General features: G+C 45.9%; 1 protein-coding gene across 1 annotated transcript in view; it reads right to left on the reverse strand.

Moving 5' to 3' along the window:
- The window catches only part of LOC148020191 (translation elongation factor Ts (EF-Ts)), a 54,724-nt gene extending 41,716 nt beyond the window's left edge, over window positions 1-13,008 (reverse strand). Inside the window, exon 1 of the mRNA XM_087700501.1 lies at window positions 12,730-13,008. Coding sequence (XP_087556627.1) covers window positions 12,730-12,925 — 196 coding nt within the window. The 5' untranslated portion in view covers window positions 12,926-13,008. The remainder of the gene's footprint in view (window positions 1-12,729) is intronic.
- Between the last annotated feature and the right edge of the window lie 251 nt (window positions 13,009-13,259).

The raw sequence follows: 13,259 nt of genomic DNA on the forward strand, positions 1-13,259 counted from the left end.
GCAAAGAAATCCAGATTTCTCTCTCATCTTGGCTTTCTCTCACCTTCTCCAATCCATTCTTAAGAGATCTCAACATTTCTCAACCATTTTGAGTAGATCTCAGCCAAATTTGGTGGACGACAAAGAGATCTTTGCTATAAATCCTAAATTTTTGTAGAAATTAGGGTTTGATAGCCATCTCGAGACCTGTGTCAATTGGTGAAGGATCGTACACTGAATTTAGCGCCTGAAATTTGTGTCATTATCAAGAAATTCAGATGCCAACCCATTCGTTGTAATTTGAAGCAGCATTTGGCTAGTTGATGGTTCCGTTTGTGCAAGTCCTGGGTGAAAAATCAAAGGGCAATTGGCCCGAATTGATTGTTGATTGTTGCTACAGCAAAGAGGCTTTTTGGAACAGCAAAGAAGATTGTGAATCTCAACTTGTACTCATTCCATTAGCAATCAAGTTAAAAAAATACCGAAAGGGGCGGCAATTTTGGGGCCAATAGAATGTCCAATGTCGAAGATTATTAAGGTAATTTGTGCATTTCAAGTTATATTCATTTATTGATCGCTATAGTTAAGTGCTTAATCTAGGAATTACTTCTCTTTCCAAGAAGAAAGGCTAGTTTCACCATCAACTCCAAACACAATTTGTAGGAGAACATTCCCCACAAGTGCGACTAACTCAATGTTGTGGAGCCATATTCTAGATCTGTGTGTCAGAAGTGGAGCAGCGATGGAAGCATAAATATGTGCTGAAATAAACTGCTGAAACACAAGACAAAAACAGAAAAGAAAAGAACACGATACAGATGAGAACTCGGATGTATGCATGGGAAATGGAATCCATATATCTGAACATGAGACAGTCGCATACAACAGTGAGTCACTGGCTGCGTGGGCACTGGCACTGGCACTGGCTCCTCTCTCCACAGAGTCTGCAGATGGTGAAGATGATGATGACTGAGGAGGAGCACTGAGTATAAATAGGCTGAAAAAGTGGGAAGCAATAATGCTGGTCGGACAGCATTAATGCTGGCCGACTGGTGCATAAAAATGCTCCACTAGCATAAAATGCCACACCAGAAAAATACCTAAAATACCTAATAAAAATGCCCAGCCCAGATCAAGCTCAGACTCACACATGAGCTGAAAAATACTTTGCTAACACCCTCTCTCAGATCATGGGTGATCTGATACAATACAAGAGTACAATGAAAAAGGATCAGAAACTATACAACATAGAACCACCAAGGAGAACCATGGATACCCAAGCAGTGGGTGATCAAGCCACCACCAAGGTGCCTCGGAGAGAACTTATGTCGATGTCGATCGTACCAAACACCTGAAAATAGAGAAGATCATAACATATCTCTGTGTCCATCATCAATGTCTCGCAGTAGCATACAAGACCATCCTGTCAAAAATGCCCCTGAACATAGGTGACCATGGATTCCCCGCCTTTGGCCAGACCGCCAAAGTGTCCCCTCATGTGAGCTCCAGACGAAAGCCTCCCGCTCTCTGTCAGATAACCAGCTCATCATGAACCTGGATGTCAATCCCAACTCCAGGATTTGATTCCGCCAGACTGAAGTCGATCCGTCAGGGACGTCCCTCTCTGGAACCTATGCACTTGTAGAAAAGTATAGATGAGGCATGGCTGCCCCATCTGAACACCCGCTCACACTCCCTCTCTGGCACAAGAGAGTCGTGAGGGATGACCTCATCACCACCACTAGAAAGCAGCCGAGGAAGGGGCCACCAAGCCCTTCCCGCAATCCGAAGAAGAGAATCCCTTCCGCGCCTTGGACTTCACCTTGGTCGGAGGATCGGAGTCGGAGTCTGATGAAGGAGAGGACTCATCGATAGAGTCAACATCCCGCTTCGTCTTCTGCTCCTTCTTCCTGGAAGCCGCTAACGTCTTGCAGTCCTTCCGCAAATGTCCCTTCTTGCCACAGTGGTAACACTGGGCCTTCGACTTCTTCTTCCCGTCACCCCTCTCTGAAGCTACATAAGCTTCGTCTCCATAATGTGCCGAAAGCCGCCCCTGTAATCTCAAGGATGTCTCATGCTCAAGAAGCATCGAGGTCATATGTGTAAAACTGACACGAGTCGATGATGTCTGCGCCCGCAAAGCATTGGCCACTCCATCAAACTCCCGCGGGAGCTTGTAGAGGACCGTCTCGACGAGATGCGCCTCGGGAAGAGCAGATTGTGTTAGCAGAGTATTGGTCAGCTCATGTGTGAGTCTGAGCTTGATCTGGGCTGGGCATTTTTATTAGGTATTTTAGGTATTTTTCTAGTGTGGCATTTTATGCCAATGGAGCATTTTTATGCACCAGTCGGCCAGCATTAAATGCTGTCCGACCAGCATTATTGCTCCCCACTTCTTTAGCCTATTTATACTCAGTGGCTCCTCCTCAGTCAGTCACTTCATCTTCACCATCTGCAGACTCTGTGGAGAGAGGAGCCAGTGCCAGTGCCCACGCAGCCAGTGACTCACTGTTGTATGCGACTGTCTCGTGTTCAGATATATGGATTCCATTTCCCGTGCATACATCTGAGTTCTCATCTGTATCTGTTAGCAGATATTAGTCAGCTCATGGTGTGAGTCTGTGTGCAGAGGCTGGGCATTTTATGTAGCATTTTATGCAGTATTTTATGGCACATTTCTGTGGCCATTTATGATGTATTTTTAGCATTTATTGCTGGCCGACCAGCATTAAATGCTGGCCGACCTGCATTTTATGCTCCCCACTTTTGTGGCTATTTATAGGGCTCCTCCTCCACAGTCTTTGGTGCTTCAGCCATCAATGGAAATCCTTCTGGGAGAGAGGAGCCGGTGCTGAGGAGCCCACGCAGCCAGTGACTCACCGTTGTATGCTGCTGTCTCGTGTTCGATATGGATTCCATTTCCCGAGCATACATCTGAGTTCTCATCTGTCTACTGTGTTCATTCTTTCTTTCTTTCTTCTGTCTTGTGTTTCAGCATTTATTTCAGCATATTCTTTACGCTTCCATTGCTGCACCACTTCTGACATGGTATCAGATTTCAGGCTGCAACCTATTTGTGCTGTGTTTTCTTGCTGATTTCAGGATTTACACCCTTTTTGCTGATCAGCCAGCTGTCCTTCTTGCTGGCGACTGCTGATTTGCTGCTGGCGACAGTGTTTCAGCATTTGCGTTTGCGTTTTTCTGGACAGATTTGCGTTTACTGCTGTTCCACTCTTTGCTGCCCGTGTTTCCTTCATCAACCTGCTGGCAACAGTCTTTAGCCCCTGTTTCTTCAGTTTGCAGCCTGTGTTTTGCTGTTTACAGCATTATTTTTGCCTGTTTTTCTGATTATTCAAGCCGTTTTTGCTGTTTTTGGCAGTTTTTGACTGATTTTTTCACTTTGTGCAGCAGCTTTTGGCTTATTTTGGTCAGCCTTTGGGTTCTATTGCATGTGAACTCACTATTTTTGGTGTTTTTGGTTGCGTTTTGGCTGTGCTCACTCTCCAAACGACCTTCTTTTCTTCTACTTCTCTTTTCTACCTCCTCCAGATGGCCCCTCCGTGCACCTCAAGTGAAGATAAGTTACATGGACCTTATTATCTCACATGGAGTGCTGTCATGAAAGCTTGGTTTGTGCAGAAGCGGCTATGGTACATCGTCTGTGGAGCTCTTGCTCGACCTCTCCGTCCTTTTCCGCTTCCTGAAGACTTTGATGAGGACAACCATGAGGAAGCGGTGCTCACATGGGACTCGGACGATGCCCGTGCTTACTCGGCGTTGCTTCGGTGTATTTCTAAAGCGGTCTTACCGGCGGTTACCTCCTGTAGGACATCTCCTGATGTATGGCAAAAGTTGCAGCAGATGTACGAGGCACCTTCCACCATGCGGGCCGTCACACTTTATGGCCAGCTCCAGCAGATGAAGTTTGAGCCGAAAGATACTATTCAGTCTTTTCTTCTTCGTGTTACGCAGGTACAGGACCAGCTTCGGCACATGCAATCTGCTCTTCCCGAGGTGCATCTTGTCGGGACGGTCCTCTACAAGCTCCCCCCGGAGTTTGATGGAGTGGCCAATGCTTTGCGGGTGCAGACATCATCGACTCCTGTCAGTTTTACACATATGACCTCGATGCTTCTTGAGCATGAGGCATCCTTGCGATTACAGGGGCGGCTTCCGGCACATTATGGAGGTGAGGCTTATGTAGCTTCAGAGAGGGGTGACGGGAAGAAGAAGTCGAAGGCCCAGTGTTACCACTGTGGCAAGAAGGGACATTTGCGGAAGGACTGCAAGAAGTTAGTGGCTTCCAGGAAGAAGGAGCAGAAGACGAAGCGGGATGGTGACTCTACCGATGAGTCCTCTCCTTCATCAGACTCCGACTCCGATCCTCCGACCAAGGAGAAGTCCAAGGCGCGGAAGGGATCCTCTTCTTCGGATCGCGGGAAGGGCTTGGTGGCCCCTTCCTCGGCTGCTTTCTAGTGGTGGTGATGCGGTCATCCCTCACGACTCCTCGGTGCCAGAGAGGGAGTGTGAGCGGGTGTTGGTGGGGCTGCAGTGCCTCATCTATATTTTGATACAGGTGCACAGGTTCCAGAGAGGGACGTCCCTGACGCATCGACGGTATCTGGCAGTGAAATCCTAGAGACTGGTGTTGATTTATGGGTTCATGATGAGCTGTTCTTCTTGACAGAGAGCGAGAGGCTTTCGTCTGGAGCTCACATGAGGGGACACTTTGGTGGTTTGGCCAAAGGCGGGAACTCCATGGTCACATGTTCAGAGACATGTTTGGCAGATTGGCTTTGTATGTCCTGAGTGACATAGGTGACATTACACAGAGAGCTGCTATGAGTCTTCTCTATTTTCAGGTGTTGTTGGTACGATCGACATCGACATCAGATACTCTCCGAGGCATCTTGGTGGTGGGCTGGCCACTCACCGCTTGGACATCCATGGTCCTTCTGGTGTTTCTTTGTTGTGTAGTTTATGATTCTCCATCATTGTACTACTTCATTGTATCCGATCACACATGATCTGAGAGAGGGTGTTAGCAGATATTAGTCAGCTCATGGTGTGAGTCTGTGTGCAGAGGCTGGGCATTTTATGTAGCATTTTATGCAGTATTTTATGGCACATTTTTGTGGCCATTTATGATGTATTTTTAGCATTTATTGCTGGCCGACCAGCATTAAATGCTGGCCGACCTGCATTTTATGCTCCCCACTTTTGTGGCTATTTATAGGGCTCCTCCTCCACAGTCTTTGGTGCTTCAGCCATCAGTGGAGATCCTTCTGGGAGAGAGGAGCCGGTGCTGAGGAGCCCACGCAGCCAGTGACTCACCGTTGTATGCTGCTGTCTCGTGTTCGATATGGATTCCATTTCCCGAGCATACATCTGAGTTCTCATCTGTCTACTGTGTTCATTCTTTCTTTCTTTCTTCTGTCTTGTGTTTCAGCATTTATTTCAGCATATTCTTTACGCTTCCATTGCTGCACCACTTCTGACAGTATCGTGTTCTTTCTTTTCTCTTTTTGTCTTGTGTTTCAGCAGTTTATTTCAGCACATGTTTATGCTTTCACCGCTGCTCCACTTCTGACATGGTATCAGTTTTCAGGATTTGTGTTTCTGCTGTGTTTTCTTGCTGATTTCAGGACTGTTTAGTACCCCGGCTGATCTGACGATTGCTGTTGCAGCCAGGCGACCTGTTTTGGGGCTGTTTTCAGCCTGCGTTTTTTGCAGTTTTGCCATCGCCTGCTGCCTCCGCACCCTCTGCTGCCTACGCACCCTCTGCTGCCTGCGTTTTTCATCTGCAGCTGTTGGCGACAGTTTTCTACCTGTTTTCTCCAGTTTACAGCCTGCGTTTTGCTGATTCAGCATCTCTCGTGGCTGGGTGGCTGTTCCTTCAGGCCGTTTTCTCTGTTTTTGGCGGTTTTTGACTGATTTTTTGACTTTCTGCAGCAGCTTTTGTCTTCTATTGATCAGATTTTGGGTTCTATTGCATGTGAACTCTCTTTTTCTGTAGTCTGTGCTTGTGTTTTGGCTGTGTTTCCTCTCTACATTCCATCTCTTCTCTACTTCTCTTCTTATCCTCTCTGTATGGCTCCTCCGTGCACTTCCACTGATGATAAGTTACATGGACCTCATTATCTCACATGGAGTGCTGTCATGAAAGCTTGGTTTGTGCAGAAGCGGCTATGGTACATCGTCTGTGGAGCTATTGCTCGACCTCTCCGTCCTTTTCCTCTTCCTGAAGACTTTGATGAGGACAACCATGAGGAAGCGGTGCTCACATGGGACTCGGACGATGCCCGTGCTTACTCGGCGTTGCTTCGGTGTATTTCTAAAGCGGTCTTACCGGCGGTTACCTCCTGTAGGACCTCTCCTGACGTATTGCAGAAGTTGCAGCAGATGTACGAGGCACCTTCCACCATGCGGGCCGTCACACTTTATGGCCAGCTCCAGCAGATGAAGTTTGAGCCGAAAGATACTATTCAGTCTTTTCTTCTTCGTGTTACGCAGGTACAGGACTAGCTTCGGCACATGCAATCTGCTCTTCCCGAGGTGCATCTCGTCGGAACAGTCCTCTACAAGCTCCCCCCGGAGTTTGATGGAGTGGCCAATGCTTTGCGGGCGCAGACATCATCGACTCCTGTCAGTTTTACACATATGACCTCGATGCTTCTTGAGCATGAGGCATCCTTGAGATTACAGGGGCGGCTTCCGCCACATTATGGAGGTGAGGCTTATGTAGCTTCAGAGAGGGGTGACGGGAAGAAGAAGTCGAAGGCCCAGTGTTACCACTGTGGCAAGAAGGGACATTTGCGGAAGGACTGCAAGAAGTTAGCGTCTTCCAGGAAGAAGGAGCAGAAGACGAAGCGGGATGTTGACTCTACCGATGGGTCCTCTCCTTCATCCGACTCCGACTCCGATCCTCCGACCAAGGTAAAGTCCAAGGTGCGGAAGGGATCCTCTTCTTCGGATCGCGGGAAGGGCTTGGTGGCCCCTTCCTCGGCTGCTTTCTAGTGGTGGTGATGAGGTCATCCCTCACGACTCTCTTGTGCCAGAGAGGGAGTGTGAGCGGGTGTTTAGATGGGGCAGCCGCGCCTCATCTATACTTTTATACAGGTGCACAGGTTCCAGAGAGGGACATCCCTGACGCATCGACTTCAGTCTGGCGGAATCAAATCCTGGAGCTGGGATTGACATCCAGGTTCATGCTGAGCTGGTTATCTGACAGAGAGCAGGAGGCTTTCGTTTGGCGCTCACATGAGGGGACACTTTGGCGGTCTGGCCAAAGGCGGGGACTCCATGGTCACATATGTTCAGGGGCATTTTTGACAGGATGGTCTTGTATGCTCCTGCGAGACATTGGTGATGGACACAGAGACATTCTATGATCTTCTCTATTTTCAGGTGTTTGGTACGATCGACATCGACATCAGGTTCTCTCCGAGGCACCTTGGTGGTGGCTTGATCACCCACTGCTTGGGTATCCATGGTTCTACTTGGTGGTTCTATGTTGTATAGTTTCTGCTCCCTTTTCATTGTACTATTGTATTGTATCAGATCACTCATGATCTGAGAGAGGGTGTTAGCAGAGTATTGGTCAGCTCATGTGTGAGTCTGAGCTTGATCTGGGCTGGGCATTTTTATTAGGTATTTTAGGTATTTTTCTAGTGTGGCATTTTATGCCAGTGGAGCATTTTTATGCACCAGTCGGCCAGCATTAAATGCTGTCCGACCAGCATTATTGCTCCCCACTTTTTCAGCCTATTTATACTCAGTGGCTCCTCCTCAGTCAGTCACTTCATCTTCACCATCTGCAGACTCTGTGGAGAGAGGAGCCAGTGCCAGTGCCCACGCAGCCAGTGACTCACTGTTGTATGCGACTGTCTCGTGTTCAGATATATGGATTCCATTTCCCGTGCATACATATTTTTGTCTTGTGTTTCAGCAGTTTATTTCAGCACATGTTTATGCTTTCACCGCTGCTCCACTTCTGACAGATTGCATGTGCCGAAGCTAGTCCTGTACCTGCGTAGCACGAAGAAGAAAAGACTGAATAGTATCTTTCGGCTCAAACTCCATCTGCTGGAGCTGGCCATAAAGTGTGACTGCCCGCATGTTGGAAGGTGCCTCGTACATCTGCTGCAACTTCTGCCATACTTCAGGAGATGTCCTACAGGAGGTAACCGCCAATAAGACCGCTTTAGAAATACACCGAAGCAATGCCGAGTAAGCACGGGCATCGTCCGAGTCCCATGTGAGCACCGCTTCCTCATGGTTGTCCTCATCAAAGTCTTCAGGAAGAGGAAAAGGATGGAGAGGTCGAGCAATAGCTCCACAGACGATGTACCATAACCGCTTCTGCACAAACCAAGCTTTCATGACAGCACTCCATGTGAGATAATCAGGTCCATGTAACTTATCATCAGTGGAAGTGCACGGAGGAGCCATATGGAGAGGAGAAGAAGAGAAGTAGAGAAGAGATAGAATTAAGAAAGGAAACACAGCCAAAACACAAGCACAGACGGCAGAAAATGAGAGTTCACATGCAATATAACCCAAAAGCGGATCAATAGAAGACAAAATCTGCTGCAGAAAGTCAAAAAATCAGTCAAAAACTGCCAAAAAAAGTAAAAACGGCCTGAAGTAACAGTCACCCAGCCACGAGAGACGCTGAATCAGTAAAACGCAGGCTGTAAACTAGAGAAAAACAGGTAGAAAACTGTCGCCAACAACTGCAGATGAAAAACGCAGGCAGCAGAGGGTGCGTAGGCAGCAGACGATGGCAAAACTGCTAAAACGCAGGCTGAAAACAGCCCCAAAACAGGTCGCCTGGCTACTACAGCAGTCGCCTGATCAGCAGGGGTACAAAACAGTCCTGAAATCAGCAAGAAAACACAACAGAAACACAAATCCTGAAAACTGATACCATGTCAGAAGTGGAGCAGCGGTGGAAGCATAAACATGTGCTGAAATAAACTGCTGAAACACAAGACAAAAACAGAAAAGAAAAGAACACGATACAGATGAGAACTCGGATGTATGCACGGGAAATGGAATCCATATATCTGAACACGAGACAGTCGCATACAACAGTGAGTCACTAGCTGCATGGGCACTGGCACTGGCACTGGCTCCTCTCTCCACAGAGTCTGCAGATGGTAAAGATGATGATGACTGAGGAGGAGCACTGAGTATAAATAGGCTGAAAAAGTGGGGAGCAATAATCCTGGTCGGACAGCATTAATGCTGGCCGACTGGTGCATAAAAATGCTCCACTGGCATAAAATGCCACACCATAAAAATACCTAAAATACCTAATAAAAATGCCCAGCCCAGATCAAGCTCAGACTCACACATGAGCTGAAAAATACTCTGCTAACACTGTGTCACTAAGAGAATGAATAATTGTATCATATCAATAGACTCGAATCTGATAGTCTAGCTATAGAGGATAACAGCCTACATGGTCGATGAAGCCTTGTACATGAGCTAGAGCTTCAACCATACTTCAAAAGACATCTCATGGGAGATAATTATTGGTAGGATCTATCAAGAAATGATTAAGCAACCAAAGAGACAGTAGGGTTTGCGAGAAAAACACAGTGTGTACGGCAAACATTGAGAAGAGAAGAAACTCAAATGAATAAGATTATGAAGGACAGAAATAATGAAATGAATCTAATACAAGGGTGCCATAGCACAAAAGATGCCCTCAAGCAAGGAGACTATCGAAAACACCTGTAAGTCTATAAACGAAAGAATGATGAGGTGTCACCTAGAGTAGGGAGGTTCCCGAAGAGTCCTCTAAATCTACAAACACAGGGATGATGGTTGATGCCAGGTGTGCTCGGAGTGACGCCAGGTGGTGAGAATGAGCCAAAAGTTGAAAACACAAGTGTTAGCCTCTAAAGCTGACGCTTGGTGGAGAAGGAGGTTGCTAGCTAAAATAGAGATCTCAAAAGCAACAAACACAAATGGGTGGAGCCTCTCGACTACCAAACGCAAGATACACGGGTTGCAAATCTGACACCAAGATGATGGAGGAAGACGCCAATTGAAGGAGAAGCGCAGAAGATGACAAATGCAAAGAGTGCCACCCTTAGGATGTTGTCGCCATGATGAAGGAATGGTCACCAGCTGGAGAAGGAGCCTTTGCCACCATAAACACAGAACTCTAGAAGAACGTGACTAGCGCTTGATAAGTAAGGATGGAGTTGGTGGAAGGAGAGAGGAGAGACAAAGGCCTCATGAATGAACAAAAGAAGTGTGTATGAATGAATAGGTGGTGCCGAATCTATAGGCACAAACAATTTGGAATCTCACCCACTGAAGTCTCTCGAGTAGCACTCCAACTCGAGAGAGAGACAGCTAGAAAGACTTTTTGGGGCTGGAAACGGAAACTTAAAATGGAAATGAAGAAGGAAAATTGTATTGATTGATGTGATTTCTCAACATGATCACCTTCCAAATATAATAAGAAATTACCTTACAAATTCAATGAAGGAGAATCAAATATACTTTGGTAACATTTGTGTCACAATTGTCCTAAAGGTTGTCTTCAGATGCCTCACTCACTAAGGAATCCAAAGACGAAGAAAAAATGCATCGCCTAATCATGGAATAGGAATTCAACATGGCAACATGTTGAGAATACTTGTATTGGTCGTGAAGTTGGAGCTTTAATAGCTCATGATGCTAAGAATCAACAATAAAATAAGGAATCAAATTTTGCATGCTCAATTTAATGCCAAATGAATGCAATGGGTACTTTGCCTCAACTCACCAAAGACCCACGTTTTGCTGAATTCATGCAATCACACTGAATAAAACCAGCAAGGGTAAAGATGCTTTGGGACAGCATGTAATACTAGAAGTGAATGTGATACAAGCTCAAAAAAACACCCAATGAATCTAACATGTAGCTTCAAATGTTTGCCTTGGAATAAAAACCACAAATGCATGGGAACTTTGGAAATGCACTCTATGCCTTTGGGAGACCACCCGCTCGTACTCCTTTGTAACAAGAGAGTCGTGAAGAATGATAGCATCACTAGGGCTAGAAGATCGATTCTATGGTCATTGCAACTTGGGCAAAATGACTGAAATTTCAATTGAAAACTAATGTGTATCAAAATGTAAGGAGCTACTCATCATAAATATGCAACAATTGGTGATACCATTATGGTAGTGGTCAAGGAAGATATTTCCAATAGGTCTTTTAAAAAATTGAAAGTTGCTAGAAAATGGTAGTTTGTACTTGTAGGGAGTTATAATGCTTAAAATTGAAGGATGATGAAGAGTTGGTAGAGTGTGTTCTCTTCTTCTCCTACTACTTCCGTAACTCTTCTAGCTTCTTGCAATCCTTGTAGAGATGCCCCTTCTTTTTGCAAAGCAGTACTATCCCTTCTTCTTCTTCTTCTTTGTCTTCTTCTTCATGTCACACCTCTTTGAAGCAATTAGGGCTCTCTCACAATAGCAACCTCCACTCAATGCAAATTCATGCTCCAATAACATAGAAGCCATGTGTTGAAAACTAACCGGAGTGATAGATGTCTCAACTCGTAAGGCATCCGCCACACCATCAACTCTAGAGGCAATTTGTAGAGAACAATCCCCACCAAGTGAGCCTCGAGTTGGGCTGACTCCATATTATGAAGCTATATTCTCATTCTGTGTCACTAAGAGGATGAAAAATTGTATCGTACCAGTAGACCGGAATCCAATATTCTGCAACTAGCCATAGAAGGTAACAATCCACGTGGTCGATGAAGCCTTGTAGAAGTCTCATGGGAGGTAAGTACTAGTAGGATCACCTTCCAAGTACAATGAGAAATGACCTCCCAAATTAATGAATACACTTTGGTAACATCTGTGTCACAATTTAGGACTTTTTCCTCAAAGTTGTCTTCATCCCAACCAACTAGAAAAGGAGATGGTCATCAGTGATGACGAGAGATAGAGATTGAAACAATGTACCAAAGTCACTTCTACACAAACACAAACCAAGCTTTCATCACCACACCTCGAATAAGATAGTCGAGACCTTTAAGCTTGTCACTGATGTTATAGCATGGAATATCCATTGATAGATAATAAAAAGAGGAAATAAATCCAAAGTCATAGTGTCTTCAATGTCAAATAAGTGATTGAAATTATATGTTCTAATCATCCTCAATCACCACGCAGGTGGCACAGCGTTTGTCCATGCTCACCTTGCTCGATGGTGATTCCTAATGAAGATGATCTACCTAGATTTGGAGGAAAAGCTATTGAAAGAGGCGAGGTGGGGCTCAAGAGCTGGGTGTGGTGAGATATTCTCTAGGCATCCTTTGTCGTCCAAATGGGTCTACAGATATTATTCTCCCATCTCTCAAGTGGATCTCCTATGGTATCTTGAGTCCAAGCAAGAACAGCCACAGACATCCCTCGTCCTCAAACCCCGAGATGGTATTGCCCCTTGGTCTCACAGGATAAGGTGCAGTGGCATAAGCAATGCTCCTTTGATTCCACCTTCACACCTCATGATTGATAAGTGACTACTACCTTCACACCTCACGAGTTGGCAAGACTACAATACCCCAATCTCTCGCTCTGTGTGTGTGTGTGCGTGTGTGTGTGTGGGCCAGTGGGTGATCGTTAGGGACAATTGTCACAGGTTGTTCCTTCAAAACAATGCCGGAATGCATGAGAAATCAAAATGCTGGAGTAATCACAGCATCAGAAAGTTAAGAGGTTATGGAAGCCTACCGACATCCCAATTGCTCTGCACGAGCGCAGCCTTCACATGTTTCATGGGAGCGCTGCTCTTCTCTCGCAAGAGTCTGATGAGTTGGACTTGGTCGACACTCCCCTCTGCAGAGTAGCACCTCCATGTCTGCCCTCTGGTGGGGTGCAGCAGCTGACGGAAGCGCTGGCTGAGCTCCCGCTTGAGTAATCCTTGCATCGTCCTGGCCTCCCGCGGCGGAACAGAAGCAGAGGGTTTTGAGAGGTTTTGTGCGGGACTCCGTCCTTGACTTTTCAGTAGGCCTTAAAAAAATTTCTCGTTTTAATTTTTCCGGGTGCATCCCCTTCTTTTTTCCTATTTTCTTTCAGAAAGTGCTTAATCAAATCAAAGCTTTTCGTTTTTCCGTTTCCAGCTTTCGGTTTTCAGCTCGCCAAAGAGCTTTTCCTTTCGTTAAAATCATTTAAGAGCTTTCTTTTTCTTTTTTTTTTAAGTCTTCGGAATCGTCACATTGTTACTTTTTGTATCTGTCTAGAAAAAAAAAATTCATGAACAC

The sequence above is a fragment of the Lygodium microphyllum genome, chromosome 19 (assembly GCF_053477565.2).
Source record: "Lygodium microphyllum isolate KBCC chromosome 19, Lygodium_microphyllum_v1.1.10, whole genome shotgun sequence".
In the NCBI taxonomy this organism is placed as follows: domain Eukaryota; kingdom Viridiplantae; phylum Streptophyta; class Polypodiopsida; order Schizaeales; family Lygodiaceae; genus Lygodium; species Lygodium microphyllum.